Here is a 21,479-nt window from a genome sequence, read left to right as displayed (position 1 = left end):
TCAAAGCTCAAAATTTGGCAGAGAAATAAGCCTTGGAGTAACCTCATTCGAAAGTCGTAAAAATAAGGGTGCTACGTAAAGGTAATAAAAGTGCTCCTTTCTTAATGTAAAACACCGTAATTTCGGTATTATTTATGATTGCTCTCTGCCACATGCTTAGCGTCAATTGTGGAATGGTAAGGCAAGGCGAGGGATATCCTGCTAAGGTTCTGGTGTAGCACTAGACCAGCTTGTATCCAGGCAGTAGTGATGAAATCCTTATAAATAGCGCCACGTTCTCCCGACTCTGCCCACGCTCCGTTCCGCGGTAAATTTCTTCCCACGCTTATCCATTTTTTAATTTACGTACGCCTCAGAATCTGTGGGCATGAAAAGTTCAACTGATAAATTTAGAAATATTCTACCTACCTATGTATTGTCAATTTTCCATCAATATGAAAAAATATTTCCTTAATTTTTTGTTATTGTCAAAGTTATAGATATCTTTTTTGTGTATAAAAAGCATTGATGACGTTGTGGTATGGTAATATAACACCCATAATATATCATTCATCGTTCACTTTGAATAATACCACTTTTATAAACACTTATTCGTCACTACCGGTTTCGGAATAATCATTCCATTATCAGGTCATTAAAATAAAATTGTTACGTGCTGAAATTTATAGCAATAATTTTATTTTAATGACCTGATGATGGAATGATTATTCCGAAACCGGTAGTCAGAAATAAGTGTTTATAAAAGTGGTATTACACAAAGTGAACGATGAATGATAAGGAGTGTGGTGTAAATATCCCATTAAATTTTAGGTATAATTCCATTGGAGAAAAATTTTAATGCTTCGAATGAAAAAATATGCTTTCTTCTTTATCCGCACTCAAATAGTACTTAGGGTACCGCATTAGACTCACACGGAGTTAGTAATTAATTAAATGAAACTAAAAAAATATACTTAACTTTAACAATGACAGGTCGTAAATCTTGTAAATGCTTCCATATTCCCACCTCAATAGTGTTCTATACATTTGTTGAGTTATCGGTTAAAATTTTGATTTAAATAGCTCCAAAGTGCAGCAAATTTCGACGCACTTAAAATATTACTTTAGTAATAGCTTTTAAGCTTCAATTTTTTTTTTATAAAACAGATTTGATCAGTAAAATAAAACAATGATTAAAGAAAACACTTCGTTTTTTACCACTTGAGTTTTATTATAGACTACATGTTTCAGAAGTTAAACTTCCATCATTCAGGTCTCTATAATAACAGACAGAATGAGTTATTATACAGACCTGAATGATGGAAGTTTAACTTCTGAAACATGTAGTGTATAATAAAACTCAAGTGGTAAAAAACGAAGTGTTTTCTTTAATCATTGTAACATGTCTTACCACAAAGTTAATGCCGAAACAATAAATAAAAAAATAAAACAATATTTGGAAAACGTATTTATTTAATCAGTACATGTTTTAATTACAGTAATGTATAATATTCCTACATATTTAATAATATATTATAACTATATATACACAATGTACATTATTTCTTTCCGTATATAATTCCAATATAACAAATTTTTCTAAGTGATAAAAAGGACATAAAATGATTTATCATATGTACACATCAGATATGGTAAAGGTGTAGAGATATTTAGCTAAACTAGAATAATCAGTATATTAAACCTATTATTTCACAAATATTATATTTATTAGAACCATCTGATTTCATAAAGATATGTTTAATATTAACACATTTAAGGAATATTAATATACGCAAAACATATCACAAATTTATTACTTATCAAATTGTTCGTTTATAACAGATTATTCGCTGATTTATCTCACTATAACACTGATAATACATTATATATTTGTATTGAAAAAAACTCGGCTAAGAAATCTCAATAAATACAGAGTGTCCGAAAAGAATATAGTGTTTAAACAATTTGAGTGACTATATATGTACAAAATTAATTGTTTGATTGAGTGACTATATAAGTACATTTTTTTAAATTAGTTGCCGGCGGATGCAAGAAGTCAAAATAAAATATGGAACAAAGGCAAAATAAAGGAATGGGTAAATGATCAAGAGCTGATTTTGTGAAAATTGTAAAATGTATATAAGTATGTGTTCTTAATTTTTCTCTCTTTTTTGTATGTATTTTAGGTTGAAATGTTTAAAAACAGTAACAAAATGTATAAAAAAAGAACTCCACCGACAAGACCCACAAGGTGGCTTGGTGGGTCTCTGCAAAATAATTTTTTAAAATATGTTTTGAATTGTGATTTAAATAAATGTTTACAATTTATGTTATGAAAAATGTATATCCAGAGTTTATAAAATCCTAAATTACGAACACATATGTCATTTGATTTTTTCTTTGGTTACACTAAGGTTACACTTAAATTTCCTTTTCAGTCCTGAGACCTCGAGAAATAAAATCGCAGAAACCACAAATTGTTAGATATTTGGGCTAATTTTATTCCGATGGTCATCACATATTGCTGGTCTATGTGTTGAACTTCTTTTTTGATAATTTACACGAGATGCATATAAAAGTCTTACAAATTCCTATTTCCTCACACATACTCGTCATCACTATTGCCTGCCACAAGTAAATGCTTCAAGTCTAATGGCATACATAATATATTTTGGGACACCCTGTATATATATTTTTTCTGAACACTGTCCCATCACTGTGAATCACAACGGCTATTATAAAAACATTCAAGATTATGAAAAAGCTGATTGATTTTTAGTTCCATATTATTTTGCATTGTCTTTATTTGCAGAAAATTGCACATTATAAATAAATTTTATTTGATAAGGACTGAAAACTATAGGAATTCAGTTGTGAATGGTTAAATACACGTTGATTGTGTTAATAGTTTAAAGTTTACAACTTAAAAAATCTACTTATTACCAAGATTCAAGTAAAAATTAAATGATACTGATACCTTATATAAATTATTCAACGTTTCAAATAGCTTAATATTTATTTAACACAAAAGTATTAATTTAATAAACACAGGCTATTTGTCTTTGGCTACTTATCTACAATATTTGACCATGGTTTTCGTAATTTAAATCGTGAGAGTAAGTTACTAGAAAAGTTTTTATTTTTAATTTAAATTTTACTAAGTAAATACAACTATTTAAAACTTAAATTATTACTCAAAAGTATATGAATTATATAAAACTTAAATTAAAATAGATACATTTTACCACAAAGTGACTGTCGAATCAATTTAATAAAATAATATTCTTTCTTTATTATGACTTTAAAAAGGAGTAAATGATTACGATATTTACTGCCCACTCAATTAATAAAATTAGAAAACTTATGACTTTTAAAAATATCACAACGTCATACAAAAGCCTATGGTTTTCAGCCCTTAGAAAAACTCAAAAGTATGAAAAACTCCCTCATCTAACTTCTAAACGAACAATATATTTAACATGAAATTGAGGAATCACCGTCGGTCAAATAATCGACCTTAGACGCAAGATTCCGGGAGTCTGGTGTCGAGGATTTTCTCCTTGAAGGCTTGCACGTTGAGGGCGGTGTCAGGGGTGTAGTAGGCGGCCAGAGCGGCCGGGGGGCGGGGGCCCTCCCCCGAGCAGGAGCGGCTCAGGGTGCCCCCCCGGGCGCCCTTGTCTCGGCTGATTATATCCTTGGAGGTGTTGCCCCATGTCCGAGAGTAAATTGGTGGTGGTTCTGCGGACAATAGACAAATATTGTGATGAAGTGAACGGCAACATGCATACTGATTATTATTTCTAACAAGGAATATTGTTAATGGTTTTAAGTACAACTACTACCACTAAGAAATTTAAAGTTGATTTAAAAACTTTATAAAAACTTATGCAGTATGGTCAAGATCCTGGAAAGTATTTAAATAAACTTGTCATGATTACTTAATTAAAAAAAAAAAACTTTATATCTCGGTTGTGGTTCGTGTTGCAGTCCGATTATCAAAATTTGATTAATATTTTTTAATATCGGGTTACTTAGGGCTAAAGAAATAGAACGAGAAAGAAATATTTGTGTATGTATAAATTGTCTTTTTAAAAAATAAATAAAAAAAACAACGTCTTAAAACTATTCTTATGAAGATAAAAGGTAAAAATGATGACAGCGTTATTTCGAAATTTTTCAATGGTTTATAAATTGTTGGCACTTATTGTCTTTTTTTTAATACGGACATTTTATTTTCAATATACGGTATTAATTATTTTTTGTATAATTTTTTTTGCTAGTCACTCACTGAAAGGATGATTCTGTCAATTTCAAGTCTTATTTTTATTGACAAACAAAATAAAATAAAAATATTCATAGAAACATTAATAAGTATTTTATTTTAAATGCGTTTAGCTTTATTTATTTAGAGATAATGGCCACAACTCTAGAATAAGAATCAAAAAGAATGATAAGAACTTGTGTGAGGATTTAACTTCCTGCCTGTTTTCAATGTATTGAAAGTAAAGTAAAAGTCGATAACTTCAAAATGTTTGAATTTTTTAATACTTATTTCTCGAGCAAAACCTATCACTGTTTTAAATACAACATTTTTCCCGGAAAAAAATGTAAATAAATGATAAGTTTGAGGATTAAGATATCGATATATGGTATTATTGACAAATTGTTCGTATATTTGTCAAATATTTATGTCAATTTACCTTTTTTTAAAATTATGTCAAAATTATTCTTCTTTTTTATGTTAGTAATATCGCTGATATCAAGTGCTACCTTTCTAGGCACATCAACGTAAGTGGATTATGTAAATTGATCCACGAAAAGGAGATTGTTTTGGAATTCTGTCAGTGAGTGACAGCCCGGGGCGTTATGTTGACCTGGTCCATTTATTTTAATAAAAATGTCACTCAGACAGACCTGGTCGGAGGTGGCAACTGGGTCGGTACTGACCGCCTCCCAGGTGACATATTAAATACGCATCTATTCGATCGACCCTCGTAAGCTGAGGGTTTGTCAAAATTATTTCGGTGATAGAATGTTATTTTACGTTTCAAAGTGATAAATGTATTTGAGCCGTTTTTAAATTTTTCTCGAATGTCTTTTTTATAAAAATGAATTTTATTCTGAATATAATTAAAATATAACTTTGTTTTGAAATTAATATGAATATGTAATCAAGTCACTTTACTTATTGAAAAAAAGTTATATTTTAATTATAAAATAGAAAATAACAAAGTTATTGCTTTAAATATGTATTGATTTTTTTCTTGTTTCGCAGATACTTTGTGGCACATTTTATAAACCTTATAAATCTACTTTGTTTTTAACCTCTTTTTATTCGTACTTTTCTTCAACTTTTAATGTTATTTTATGTTTCGAAGTGATAAATTTGAATTTTTTCTTCAATGTTTTTCGCATATACTTTGTGGCACATTTTATAAATTTGATAAAATAAAACAGTTTTGTTTTTTTACCACTTTTTATTGGTGCTTTTCTCCAACTGGTTTTGACAAGAGCCTTGTAATCATCAGGGTTAATGTATAAATCCCTGATGTGAATTTTATTTTAATTTGGATCAAAATAACGTGATACATTCAGTAAATAATGTTTGAAACGTATTTTCACATAATGTACCTACAGGGTATTAAGTAGGTTGATATGACTTTTTTAGGGGTGATAAGGGATGTCATTATAAAGCAATCGCACCCATCATATTTCTGTTCAAGGTGTTATGGTTTTCGAGATATCAGAGTTTTTCTTTGATAATCACCTCACATTTAGGTAGTTTTTTTTGCACATAATGTGGTAATAATTTACGAAACTTCATGTTCTATCACTTATATTGGCCATTGACTCTTCATGTGTAATATTAAGTAAATATTATCGGAAAAAATCACTTGTATTTATTTTGACCCGCCTGGGAATAGAACCCCCAAATTCCATCATGGTAGCCAAATGTGCTAACTACTAAACTATTAACATGAAGCGTTAATTATCTAGTATCTTAAATAAACAATAATATTTTTGAATAATTTTAAATAAATTATTATAAGTTTATATAATTTTACTATTACGTTAGTGGATAGAGTAAATGTAGCAGACTGTTGAATAAGTTTTATTTCATTTTGTTTGTGATGCTTTTAAAAATATATATATATTTATATAAATATATATATATATATATATATATATATATATATATATATATATATATATATATATATATATATATACATATATATTATCACAATTCGTATGCAGGTACATACCCTATTGGCTTTATATTGGACATGAATTATATATTTATATCTGATATAAAAAAAACATGCATTACAAAGATATATACATACACCGTAAACGAAGATTTATTTCAAAATTTAACAATAGAAATAAAGAAAAAAGTTATTAGAAAGTTTTTTAGTTTAACATAATTTGAGATAAGTGAAGAAGAAATATCGTTATTTAGAAAAAAAATCGTTAAAGAACTTAAGATTCCCCCTTAAGTTGATAAAATATTACCTCTAACAATTGTGATATTTTAAGGGAAATATATTATTCCAATCCAAAAAAAAATAATACAACTGTAGTCAGAGAAATCTTTATTTACCACAAAAAAAGAAATGTTGCGGCAACACAAAGAACTGGCATAACTAAAATCGAGAGAGAGCACGATATTAAGAATTCAGCATATTACTTATGTGAGTATAACACATCCTGTAGATTTTGTGCGTTATAATATATCTCGTGCCTACTCCTACAGCGACACAGCGTAGTGGTTAAGTATGATGTATGTCTGCGTTTTCTCACTTGATATTGGTACTGCGTAACCATACGTGGTACATTTCGCCCGAGATTTTTATAGAGGTAAACCCGAATTTATTTTATAAAAACGCCGCAATACGTAAACACACATGAACACAGCAAGCGTAGAATGACTGCGTCCGGGGAGCGAGGGACAAGCCAGTTGTGTGGAGAATAAATCCTTGACTGTGACGTAAAATACGTATCATACGGAAACTTTGGGGGTTTCGAGCAAGTTCTATGAGCGTGCCTTTTGTTGTTACTCTCTCATTTGCGCATGATTATGAGGCAATGGCGCTTTTCATCAGCTGGATTTCGGTTAATTTAAACTTTTGCATTGTGTGGACGCTGTGATATCCAGTCTCGTGTTCTTCAGAAAATGCAGGAAGGTGAGTCGTTATTTAAATAATCAACCTAGGGAACGATTGTTAAGAGAATATTACTGAAGTAATTCAACCAGCCCGCCTCCGAAGTGAAATGTTCATTACGCTCGACTATCGTAGTTGAGGTCCCGGTTTCGATTTCCATAGAGTCAAATAAATAAAAGTGATTTTTCCACTCTAATATTTATTCAATATTACCCTGGACTAGTACCTAGAAGCGGGTAGCTGATCACTTTTTCCTTCATATGGTAACGATGAAATAATACTGGGTTCAAATGAACTATTGCCTTATACACCATTGGGTGTGGATGAGGGTTTAAAGATAAAGAATTTAAACAGGGTTTTACTTAACAAACTAACAGGCAGAGATAACTGGTAAATTGGTAAAAACTTCCTAAATACCACAATTTCTCAAAATCTATTGTGACATGTATTTTGGTGCATTAAGCATATTTTCAAACACCGTATATGAGGCTTAGTCTAAAGTTTGTGTCGTTGGGAAGTTGAAAGATGAAGAGGGGGCTAGGGCAGTTTTTTAAAAATTTATTCATTATTTTTTATCAGTGGGAACAACGACAATAGGGATGAGGCTTTAGTCATTGGTCATATTGTTAATTTTGGGCTTATTATTATTTTAATGAATTTCAATTGTTTCAAAATGTTGCAGTTTATGAATTTTCGTATGAATATTTTTTAAGATTTCTAAGTTATTGTTGTTAATGCGTAATCGTTATATTTTAAATTGTTAGCGAACTTTGAAATATTATTATTTTTTCATTCATGAAAACATCTCATATAACATGAATTATGTTACAACATTTTGAGTGTGTCCAAACTTGTTCACAAAATCTGGATTATCTCCAATTACAGGAGTAATTCATCTTTGATGAGATGTCAAAAAATAATATGAATTATGTTCATGTTAGATGAGATGTTTTCATAAATAACTATCTCAAGGTTAAAAAAAAGTAGCTTAAAAAAATAAAGACAGCTTCAATAGAGTTTTGGTACTTCTTTTATCTTACAGAAAAATGTTTTACTCAATTTTTTCATTGAAAAAACCTCAAATATTTAGTATGAAAAACATAGTACTATATAATAACATAATCCAGGCTAACTGAAAATAAATCTCAAAATTTGTTTTGAAATTGACGGAAATTGAACTGGTGATGCCAGCATCGTTGTCAAACGTGTACCTCAAGTACATCGCTTCTTCCACTTTTAATGTGCTTAAAACGTTTTCATAATATTTTAAAACCAGTCCTTAAAATGTTAAAAATTTATAGTTCGAGCATGTTTTTATTTGGATGGAGAGAGAATTCCTGGTAGTAACGGAAATAATAAATATGCCATAAAGACAAATTCCATTTATTAGGAAACGATAACCCGACTTATTTGTATGCTATAGACAGGAACGGAATAATTCACGAAGCTCGTATTCTAATAGTTTTAACCACTATTATTTATTTATTTATTATAATTGTTTACTGAGTAAGTAAATATAACATTTATGTTTATGATCTTATATTAAACTACTTCTTCTTTTTCTTCTAACCCTTATCTGCACCCGATGGTGCATATGGCACTGCATTATATAAACGCGATGTTTTCTTGATCGTTTTATGAAGGAAAGGTGATCAGCTTTCCACTTCAGGTACCAGTCCAGGGTAGTATTGAATAAATATTAAAGTAAAAAAATTACTTTGATTTATTCGACCCCCCCTTGGGAGTCGAACGCGGGACCTCCAGTATGGCAGCCGAGCTGACCATTACACTATCTAAGCAGACACTTTAACCATAATAATATTATTTTTAAATCAGACACTAGATTATTCACCCTTTTCATAAGATGTCAATATTATAGTTACCTCAACTTGATATGAAACCTCTCTTGTCTGTGTCTCTATGTCTGAGCATCCCAGGGCTTGCGACCTGGCATTTGGCTGGCTTAAGCGATCACTTTATACACTTGTGTAACGTTGCCTAAACTTGTGTAATACCGGTCGTAAGCCTTAGGATGCTCAGTATTCCATCTTTGTAATATAAAAAGGAACGATAGATGTTGCATTTCAAGTTGAAGCAACCATAATATTAAACTTTGTTATCCTATAATATGCAACATTAATTAATCCCTTTACATTATTAATTACTTCGATTTTAATCCTTATATACATAAAACAATAAAATTGCTCAAACAGCTTCCTTTCATTCTAAATACTCGAGATTAAAAACAACAAAACAAATTCCGTTTAATACCTCTAATTTGCCAACGGTTTAGCGTTAAACTTAACAATGTGATTTCAAAGTTCTAGCAGCAAGCCTGCAACAATAATATTTACTTAACCCTGTTTTTCCGATTCAAAGTTTGTCAGTGTACTAAATTCTGTTTTATTTCTAAATCGACGATTTCATGGATTGGTTCAATTTTATAAAATAAGTTTGGTTTTAAAGCGTCTTCATGACAGTAATTTAAATAAGTTTGTTATTTACAACATTTTGAGTGTGTCCAAATACTTGTTCACAAAATCTTATTATCCATATTCTTCTTATATAATCCAGATTTTTTTAACAAGTATTTGGACATACTCAAAATGTTGTAAATAAATTGTCTGGTCAAATTATAAGCTTAAATAATAAAAATGAAAATGGTATTTTCTGGCGTTTCTCATGTGTGTGATTATAATCCAGGATTCGGATCTCACATACTAATATAAGAGTTTCTGCTTAGTAAAAAGTTTCTTTACATCTCACCTATAGATGTCTCTAGTGAAGTTCTATTGATTCAAGAACAAGGTTTCTAAATTGGTTCATATATACAGAGCTTCCAAAAATTTGAGTAGTGTGGTTGTCAATAATGGATAGAATTGGTGAATGTTACACGTGTGTAAAGCGATCACTTAAACCAGCCTATGACGTTCGTCAGCTCCGTAAATGCCCAGACATCCATATTTTTCTTCATCTTTGATGAGATGTCAAAAAAAAAAATAGTTTGTTATTAATATTATGTGGGTATTATGTAGTTACTGGTCACGCTGCCCGCTCTAAATAAAAAAAATAAACGGACACTCCAGTTTTTAAGAATTTATAGAAAACCAAATATTTTTCTAAATAACTAACGACACATTTTAATTTAAAAAAACAGTATGGTTACATATTTTTTTGTGTTTTTCAATAAGCAACTTTGTTTTCAAGTATTTTCGTTATCATTTTTTAAATTGGATTTAAAGTGCGTTCGATCCTAACGGATTCTGGCCAAATGTGTAAAATACGACAAATCAGACTAAGCAATCTGACTCATGGAAAGTTGACATTCGCCTAACTGTTCATTATTGTTTTATCCAAGAATACACAATGTATCAAATAATATCACAACGTAGTTCCCTAGAACTAGTAATGTTTGTCATTTTATGAAAATGACGTGATAAAAATTATCCATCATTATTTATATTATAGTTATAAGAGAATGTTTCCATTTTGCTTGTCACGTATGTTTGTATAGTAAAATGCAGTTTTGAATCTTTATTTTATAGATTAAAAAATTAAAAAAAAATCTCATTAAGTTATTTGAAATAAAATAAGATGTCATAGTTTTTTACATTTAATTTTTTTTTAAAAGTAAAGTTTGAAAAGTGAAATACACTTTTTTTTATGGATCAGATGTCAAGAATGAAATTCTCATTAAGTAAACTGATATAAAATTAGGTACCACATACGTATTTTTTATATACGGATTTTAATATTTGTTCTATGTTAAATATATGTGTTATATTTTATATACTCACAAACATATAATTTCGGAATTTTTCGGTCTACACGAGTCGTTAGCGTGGTAATTTTTTTTTCTGAATATCACGATTTTTGACGAAAATATGATTATTTGAGTTTTGCTGGTACGGGTTCTATATATATATATATATATATATATATATATATATATATATATATATATTTATATATAAATATATATATATATATATATATATATATATATATATATATATATATATATATATATATATATATATATATATATATATATATATATATATATATATTTGATGTATATATTTTTCCCTTTTCCTCCCTCCCGCCCCTCTTTCAGGTATTTATATTTAATGACTTATCACTCACTCCTTTCAACAACGTCAAAAAAAAATTAAAAATTATCAGATCGCTTTTAAAGTTTTCAAATTTAATGAAATGTATTAAAAATAAATATCAAGCCATTTATTAAACTTTTTACTGTGCAACAAATCTTTTTAGGTAAAACCTGGATGTTTTTTCTGCATTTGAAAAATATTTAGTAGGTATATTAAAAAAAATAATTAAACAATACCTTTTCTTCAAAATACAAAAACAACACTTTCTACCATGTAGCGGGTAAACATAAAGTTAAATATATGCGTCTTTTGCTGGGATATAGTACATTTTACGGGAATTCCAAAAACAAGCACAATTGAAAATTGACGATTTTTGATATTTGACGTTATTGAAAAGAGTGAGCGATATGTGAAATTGTAAATGTTTTTTTGTTTTTCAAAATTGTTTACGTATTTGTGTAAGTGTTCAGTAAAATATCCGAATAAAAAATAAAACAAAACCAAAAAAATAAATAATAAATAAAGAAAAGTATTAAAAAAATAATAAATTCCATTTCTTTTACCATAATTAGCCGGTATTACATCTGGATCCCTGTCATCGGGCAGTATTTCCTTGGGCAGCTGCAAGGGCGGCTGGCGCAGCCTGGCGACGGCCGGCGGCGACGCGTCCGCGGGCGGCGGGAACGCCTTCATCTCGGAGGCGGGCGGCGCACGCGCGCGTCCGGCCCGCGCGCGCCGGGCGCGCAGCACGCCCAGCGCGAGCAGCGCGCCCAGGGAGAGCAGTCCGCCCGCCACGGCTCCCATCCAGGGCGACACCTGCCAACCGCCCACTGGAGCTGGGAGCAAAGAAAATAAAACTTTAATACATCGCAACATAGAGAAGAAAGTATTTGAAAAATAACAATAATTGTTTTTTTTTACGAAAAACATGTTTATATAATACAAAATAGTAAATATACAAAACATTTCAAATATCGCTCACTCCTTTCAAGATCGTCATATATCATAAAGGTCAATTTTCAGTTGTGCAAGTATTCGGAATGCCCAGAAAATGTACTATATCCCAGCAAAAGCGGCATATTTTTAACTTCATATTTACCCGTTACAGGGCAGAAAGTGTTGTTTTTGAATTTTGAAAAAAAGGTACTGTTTAATTTTTTTAGTAAACTAAATATTTTTCAAATGGAGACAAAACCTTCAGGTTTTACTTAAAAAGATCTGTTGCACAGTTAAAAGTTCAATTAGTGGCTTGATATTTATTTTTAATACAATAAATTATATTTTTAAACTTTAAAAACGTTCTACTGAAAAATGAAGTTTTTTGATTAATGACGTTCTTGAAAGGAGTGATAGGAGCGATATAACGTTTCTACCTCTTATAAAGTAAATACTTGTGTTTAGAGAGGGAGTTCGAATATGGAATATTATAAATGAGATATTCTCTAATATAAAAAGAAACACTTATTTCTAGCACACAATAATAAATTCTTTTTGTATTGCTTACAAAGCGTTTCCACTAAATCCTGAATGTGGTTATTCTCGTGATAATATACTGATTTGGTTATTGATTTGTAGAATTCCATAATTTTTATCTTACTATAAAATCAAACTCTGTTTTGAAGGGTCAACTAGGTTGTGTATTTTATTTTTAAATAACATTAAATAACTTGATAATTGTTTCGCCTTGTTAGAGCATTATCAAACTACTGCAGTACAACTACAGTAGTTTGATAACGCCCTTAGAAGGCGAAACAATTTTTTAAATATTTTTATTTTTGTGTTTAAAGAAAAATAAAATGTACATCTTAGAAGACCCTAAAAATCCATATTTGATTTTCCATTTAAAAGATAAATATGGTATATTTTTTTGTAAATTAAAATCATCTTTTATTTTATAGGGTAGGATGAGAATAAGAAAACGAAGAAGAAAATATGTCATAAAGTGTTATTTTTTTATATTCTCTTTATTTTTATTTAAAATATTGGAAAAATCAATAATTTTATTCATTATGATCATTGGCGAAATTCAAACAGAATTTTAGTATATTGGCTATACTTGCAACATTACAAGCGTAAGATATTTGTGTGAATTTGAAATATTAAATGTTAAACGATATATTATAGAAATTATCTTTTTCTTTTACTTCCGAAAAGTACAAAATATCTTCTTTTTTCTTTTATCAATTTATCTGCTAGTAAGAAATGGTCAAAAACGTCAATTAATGAATTGAAAATGTTGATTCTAATTACGCAATATTATTATTTATATGGTAAATATATGGTTCGTAAAATAATAGTAAAAAATAAAGCGTTGAGTTTTTTACGCGTGGTAGAATAAAATATTTCCATAAATCAAGAAATTAAATGAAAAGAAAACGAATAAATAAAAGCGTGGTTAGGTAGTTCAAATTCTCAAATGAATACGTATCTTGAAAACTGAAGAGCTGAATTATTTTGAAGTGAGTGAGTAAGTCATTAATTCAATTTAGATCAAATACATCAAATTTTCATATCCTTAATTCACGTTAAAATATTAATATTAATTTCGATAAGAAGCTTTTATTTCCCGAGTTTACTTAACATATTTCCTTAGGCTTAATATAATGAACCTATTTTGGTTGTTCGATATTTATAACTATATTAAAATCCACCTATTACACATCAAAGAGGTTTGTGGGATTAAAATTTGTTTTGAAATTTTGATTTAACCATATGAAATATTATAAAAGCCGACTTTGAGGTGAGATGTTTTTTTGAATTTAAATATTTCGCAGAGTAAAATGATTTGAAATGAGTTTGCGTTGACACACACAAACTAAAGTACTCGTAAACAAGATACACACATTAAAAATATATATGTTTTACAAAATTTTCCTTTAAAAGACTCATTCATTCATTCAAACCCTTATCCGCACCCCTGGTGCATGGGACACTGCATCATACAAATGCAGTGTTATCTTGATCGTTTACACATGAAGGAAAGGTGATCAATATGGAATAAATATAAGAGTGAAAAAATCACTTATATTTATTTGACTCCCCTGGGAATCGAACCCGGGACCTCCAGAACAGTAGCCGAGCGTATTAACCATTACACTACGGAGGCGGATAAAAGTCTTGTGGTTTATAATTTGGCTAAGGATGTTAGCAGCAGAACAAAACAGAAATAATAAATCTCACAATTCGTTCTTTGTATGATATTAATTATTTAATAAATTTAATATCTACATCCAGGTCCTATTTCCTGGAACGGCGTTCCGGCACTATTTTTCACGATTTTTTTTTTAATTTTCAAAACCAACTATCGAAATAATGTTTATGTTACGTAATAATAATATGTATTTAAATAATTAGTAAAAACAATTAAATATGTTATTGTAATAAATATTTAAATGATACATGAATGTAATTTTTTCAAGAGTTCCGGGGCCTTTTTTGTTTAAGCCCTGTTTATATCTATAATGGGCAAATCATAACTGGGGATTCATTTTTATTAACCAATGCTGACGCTTAAGTCAGTATATATATATATATATATATATATATATATATATATATATATATATATATATATATATATATATATATATATATATATATATATATATATATATATATATATATTTATATATATATATGTATATATATATAAATAATAATATAAATATATATATATATATATATATATATATATATATATATATATATATATATATATATATATATATATATATATAAATGTGTATATATAAATATCCGTAAGGGATACGTTTTGAAATTTCAAGGAATATAAGCGCAGTGTAAATTAATAAAAGTTTTCCCATTCCCGGAGTTTACACAGAATAAGAGGCGCTAATCCCTCCAATCTGCATTTGGCATAAATCTCCACAAATTGCACCGCAAGTCGATAATCCTTATCCTTAGTTTTAGAGAGATTTATTTGTCTGTATATTAATTAAATCTCGAAAACTTAATCTTGGAGGGATTTAGTTATTGAAATGAACGATATTTATACCGCCGGATAAACGATAAATACGTGAGTTATTGTGCTATCCGGGAGAAAGATTAATTTAAAAGCTAATTTAAAATTATGCATTCGCACAGCTGTCTTATTTTAAAGTTAAAGGATTTGAATAACAACGCAATCATTCCGCTTGAAATATTTCAAATCCGATTTTAATTTGCGAAGGAGATAATAATAAGTATGGTATTTATAAATACCATATTCCATTAAATAACGGTTCATTTGAATAAAATGTCCTTCAATAAATATTTCATTTTTTTCTTTGGTTTTAAATTTATGTCATGAATTACAAGAGTGAAAGAAATGTAAATTAATTAATTTACTAAATCCCCAAAAACAAGTATTTATTAAGTTAACTGTTTAGGTGGTATTACACAATGTGATCTATGAATGACATTATCATTACCAAAAACTTATTATTCGTTTATATCTAACAAAATTTTTTTTTCAAGTTTGTTAATAAATATGTTTCTAAAATAATTGTAAAAAAATTAACATGCATTTTCTAAAAAAATACTTTTCTCAATGTTGCTAAAGAGACGCTTTAATCACGTATTTGTTATTTTGGCAGAAACGCTTTTTTTACTCGTCCATAGTGCAGTAGTGAAGGAACTAGTTTCGATTTCAAGGTGGGTCAAATAAACGGGTGTTTTTTTACGTTAATTTTAATTATCACCTCGTTATCAATATTAATATCACCCTGGATAAAAACCTATAGCGTTAAACTGATTACTTTGCCTTCAGTAAATTTACGATCAAAAAACCACTGCGTTAAATCAATGCACTTCCCTATGGACCTTTAAGTGAGGAAAAAGGCTAAATAAAATAAAATGTGAGAACATAAAAACAAATTCGTTGAACATTTAATTTAAAATGATGTTTTTAAAAATTAAAAAAAAATATTTGGAGATTTTGTATGTATTTGATTGCATTTTACATGATTTAAACAAAAACAACAAAAAACTGTATTTAAGTGTCTCAGTTTAATTAATGCCAACATTGACGGTGGTGGATGGCATTAACAGTGGAAAATGTAAGTATGAATCATTAAAAAAAAAGAAATGTTTAAGATAAGCGAATGATAAGTCCTACTATGATAACTTCTTTCTCTTTATAATATACATATGTCTAAAGATATATAAATTAAGTAGTAAAAAATATATATGGAGTGATAGCAGAAATAAAAAGTTATTTAAAAAAAAACTGCTGTTACATCCAGCCCATAACAAGAGTAGTAAAAACAGAACGGATCTATTCTTACTTGACATGAATACGTACGGATATGTGTGGAGAAAAATGTCCGAAGGTACAAATCCATCCTCTGTATTAGAAGAAAACTCAATGTTGAAATACAAATTTAATTTATGTAAATAAACAAGACAACAAAGTTTTAAATAATTTCAAAATTTTAGTTTTGAAATAAATACAACTAAGTGTTTTTAAAATATAAATAGATTTATGCGTAAATCTGAAGATGAAATCTTGAAATAAGTTTCTTAATTTTCTCGAATTGTACAAACGAGAATATTTTGTTGATACCACAAAAGTGACGATACTCATTGGTTTAAAAAATCATAAAATACATGATTAAAAAGTGATGTAAAATAAGTATTTATTTAAAAACTGACTGAAGCTCCCTCGAATTTCATATTTGGCTGGATCTGGTTATATGCAATTAGGTGGTCTCTTGCATGCCAATTAGCATTTGTATGTCTGAATATAACATGAAAGAAGAAGTATGGCATATCCAGTGAAGTTGTTCATATTTTTGAAGAGATTTCTCTTTGTTGAAATGTTCTGTTATCTGAGGTCACGACTGTGTGGAATCTGAGGGTAAAAATGAAGGGTGATTCAAATTTACATACATTCTTTTAAAGCAAAAATAACTTTTTGCAATCTCCACAAAATCCAGTTGTACGGACAAGTTAATTTTTTTACTCATTTATGAAGAACAGACGGCAGATCAGATTATATTTTGAAAACATTTACATTTGCAGCACAAATTTATGAGAAAATATTTTTCCAAAAAATATGCTTTATGATACTTTGTGACATATTAAAAATCATATTTTGATGCAAGTAATTAAAAAGAGACAACATAAACGTATCTTTCATAAAATGAATCATCTGTAATACCAAATACCTAATAAATGTGCCTCAAACATTTCTTTTGATAATTTGGAAACTGTGGGAGCCTATATTTAGCAGCTTATTACATGTTTTCATGCGATCGAAAAAAGGGATTGGGAGTCAAAGCTTAAATTATACATTACAACACTAAGAAAATTAAAAAAAAGTCTAGCGTCTATCCAAAGCGACATTAGTTTTTCCTTTTAGTTTTCTCGACCTTAAACCGTCTGAATTACTTTAGTGGTATCATCAGATTGGTAGTTTTGTCCGAATTGTAAAAAAAATCGGAAAAATTTGAATATTTTTTACAATTACTATTTCTATTTTTACTGAAATTAAAAAAAAAAAAAGTATTATCTAGAATAATTTTGTGCGTTAGAATTTTTATATGCCAGAATATGTTAAAAATTCCCACATGATTATTTCATTTCTTATTCAGATTAAATAAATACTTATTTTTTATCGACACATTTTACTATCAACTCCCATATTTATTATAACGCCGGGAAATGCGTATTAATATCCAACATCTCTGTTGTATTTTCACTTCTCTGAAAAATGTTCAGGTACTTTAATAAAAACAAAAAAATGGTTGTGTTGATTTACGGTGTCCCTGTAGGGTTGAAAAAGGGTATAAGGTGGTAAAGAAGGCAGCGACCTGAAATTGGAGAAGGTTGAGGGAGGATTTTAGGATAACAGGCCACCTCCTGATTATATTTTCAGCCTTTGGAGAAGAAATTTATTTCAGCCGAATTCTTAGAAGACTTTCGCTCTTCGCTGTTATTTTGGTTACATTTTTTATATATTAAAAGTTCCGACAATACACGTACATTTGAGCAACGTGCCATCAATGTTTAAACACAGCTTTAAGGGAAGGAAAGTGGTGTAACGATATAATTTCATTTTTGACAACGTGTTATATATATTCTCCCCTCGGGATGTAACACGCGAAATGAATGAAATACACATCGATGAATCCATTGTGCGGTTTGTATTACAAATTGGTCTTGCTTTAATGCGCGTTACAGGCACACTCGAAAAATTCATCTTATGTTTTCGAGAAACCTTCGCTAAAATTTATTGCGAAAGGGTAAAGGTAGCACTTTTGAGGTACTTTTTTTATACGACTATGGTGCTTTGAAAAATATTTTCAAAGGTAAAGTATTTACAATATCTCGTCAAAATATTATAAAATAAAATAAATTTAATGTATGATAGATGTGCGATTAGTGAAATAAGGAAGGAATGCAAAGCTAAGATAAGCATTATCGATTAAATTAAGAAAGGTGTGTTGAGATGGTTTGGACATGTAGAACGAATGAGTGAGGAAAGAACGGTATGTTGTTGAATTCGTATATGCGCATATTTTATATACGTTTAATTAAGATAGGTAAAAACATGTTTTTTCTTTTCCTTTTTTGATCGGAGTGGCAGCGCCATCTATTGAACTCAATACCAATACACTTAACATTAAACATTGCTGATGGTAGACAGGGTGTTTCTTGATAGCTGCTAACATATTGTATACCTATAATCATTGTGAAATTAAACATAGGTACTGGAAATCTGTGATTGTATTTAATTTCTTTTCCATTTAACTAGACTGAGCCATAAAGCAAGGCGTGTTTGAATGGAGGTAGTTTTCAATGATATTCGTTACGAGAAAGCAATGTACCGATATAATTTTTGAACCTTTGTTTATATTATAGCAATAAAATTATTTCGTTGACATATTATTTAAGATGTACGCTGCATGTGCGGATAGGTCACGTGATGTAAATGAATAGTATCGATATTGTAAATGAGAACAAGAGTATAAGATAATGTAAAGCAATTAATCATTGAAAACGATCTCGTATTTCCTATTAAATATTCATCTCAATCAATTAATATAATCAGTCATGAGTAAAATGTAGATAGGTGCTTCGAAAACAAAGAGAGAATTCGATCGAATATTTATTTGAATTAACAGAGGCTTCACTTCAAATTTTGAATGGTTTTTGATCGGTTATTGTTCTCGATAAAATAAAACCTCTCCAGAAATCCTCGATGAAATTTTAAAACAACTTACATTTATTCCAGCTCAGGAGTTAAGACATCAATGTTAATATCTCATTACGCATTTTAGGCTAAATTTATTGGAGTAGTGTGTCAAAGCAAACATATGAAAAGTTTCAGCAAATATTTGAAAGTAAATGGTTCGACACGGTAACTTACGAAGCTTTCAAAAGTTTCGTTGATATATAAATCAATCTTCCCCTCATGATGCACGAAGGGTAGTTGACAAGTCAAGCGGAGAACTTTAAAATTGATAAAGCCGGTATGAAATTACTCTCTCATACTCCATACATCTTCCTGGCGGTCGCGATATCAATCAAGCGAAAGATGCATTTTCATTGGAAAATATTAGATTTACCAACATAATACAATATTAGCAACAAAGGAAATAAATCAAATGATCTATTTCCAAATACGAAGAGTTGTTAGTATCGAAAACAATTCAATTTATATAAAAATATATTGAAAAGTATCCACTTTTAATTTATATTTTCCACGATACTCGTAATTATCATTTCTTTTTAAAACACATGACACATAATTCAATGCATTTTTCGTTATTTTTAAACACCGTATATGAAGCTAAGTCTAGATTTTAGAATTGTGTCCTATAGAAAAGTGGCAGAGGGGCTAGGAGCTGTTTTTTGGATTTTTTTTATCAGTGGAAACAAAGACATTAGGGAGGATGTTTAAGTCACCGTTATTTAGTCATTTAGTAATAAATTAATAAATTAAAATACATAGGAGCTCTTACCCCCTCTTCATACTTTAATATCCCAAGAACACAACTAAAATTTAGACTTAATTTCACAAAAATGATTTGAAACTGATACGGAATATTTCGAAACACATGTTTTAATAGATTTTGAGAAAATGTTATATTTACCAAGAATTTTTTTAAATTAAAAATTTATAGATATTACCGCAAAGTAACTGCCGAATCTGTAATTGAAAAAATCAAAATGGTTTTTTAAACAAGTTCGATGAATCGTACAATGTTTTTAGATAAAGAGCTATGATAACGTTAAAATATTATACAAAGATTAGCGCTTCACCTAATTTACAGCCGTACATTATCGCAAAATCACATTTAAATTTGCCGTGCATTATTTAGAATACAATATAAATTACGATTATCTACAGCGTACAGTATTATTTCAGGGCGGGAGACATTGTCTCAGCTGAGTTTACCCAAATTTTACCAGATTTAACGAGATATTTATGGTCCGATCGGCGCTCAATACTAGTCTAGAGTATTAGAGGGTCGCGATGTCGGGTTAGGGTGGTGGGCGTGGATTAGGGCGTTGGGACGCCGCAGACCGCTCGTTTAGACGCCGCAAGTGATTGTAAGTTCTAATCCGCACTCGGGCCGCGGGGAAGTCCGAAGTTTTAACTCAACAGCTTTCGGTGCTCGGTCCTTATACGAGTACACGCAGACTTCTACACGGACACGTATCCTATCTGCTGATCATATTATGTCTGACCACTGCCGCTGTTGGCGCACTCCGACGGGCGGTTGTCGGTCGGGGTAATGTGTCGTGACGGCCGTGCGAGAGGCGTTTAGTTACTGCTTAATCTCTATTAATAAAACAAGTGGCAATCAACGACGGCAAAGGGTGTTATGGCATTTGTAAATGTAGTTTGAATGATCTTTGACGCGTTTTGGGAAATGTTGAAATGTATTTAATATTAGATCAGTATTGATCCGCGAGATTTTTTAATTGAACTTTTTCGCTTTCGTGAATGGGTAAAAAATAAAGAAAATACGAAGAAAACTGGTAGATCCTCTCACATATGAAAAAAAAAACCAAAAACTCAATTCTGAACCAGAGAGTTAGGTGGTCTCGTCTAAGTTACAAATATTCTCGAGCCAGCGATAATGTCATGTAATATTCCTACACTTGTAACTATTCAATGCATTTGAATGCGAAAACACTTATTGTACATTAATTTTTTTATGTGAGAGAAAACTATATAAAAAATATCTCTGTTCATTTGTTCAAAATT

General features: G+C 29.7%; 1 protein-coding gene across 1 annotated transcript in view; it reads right to left on the bottom strand.

The window, feature by feature from the left end:
- Positions 1-1,531: 1,531 nt before the first annotated feature.
- The window catches only part of LOC148305704 (kin of IRRE-like protein 1), a 157,462-nt gene continuing 137,514 nt past the window's right edge, over positions 1,532-21,479 (bottom strand). Inside the window, exons 15-16 of the mRNA XM_088266219.1 lie at positions 11,824-12,096; positions 1,532-3,717 (exon numbers count right to left, since the gene is read on the bottom strand). Of these exons, the coding sequence (XP_088122345.1) occupies positions 3,497-3,717; positions 11,824-12,096 (494 nt within the window). The 3' untranslated portion in view covers positions 1,532-3,496. The remainder of the gene's footprint in view (positions 3,718-11,823; positions 12,097-21,479) is intronic.

The sequence above is a fragment of the Brachycentrus maculatus genome, unplaced genomic scaffold, assembly GCF_059751285.1.
Source record: "Brachycentrus maculatus isolate JH-2025_06_01 unplaced genomic scaffold, ASM5975128v1 h1tg000263l, whole genome shotgun sequence".
Taxonomy (NCBI): domain Eukaryota; kingdom Metazoa; phylum Arthropoda; class Insecta; order Trichoptera; family Brachycentridae; genus Brachycentrus; species Brachycentrus maculatus.
The sequence above is the reverse complement of the archived record's forward strand: the minus strand, read 5'-3'. Positions and strand labels throughout refer to the sequence as shown.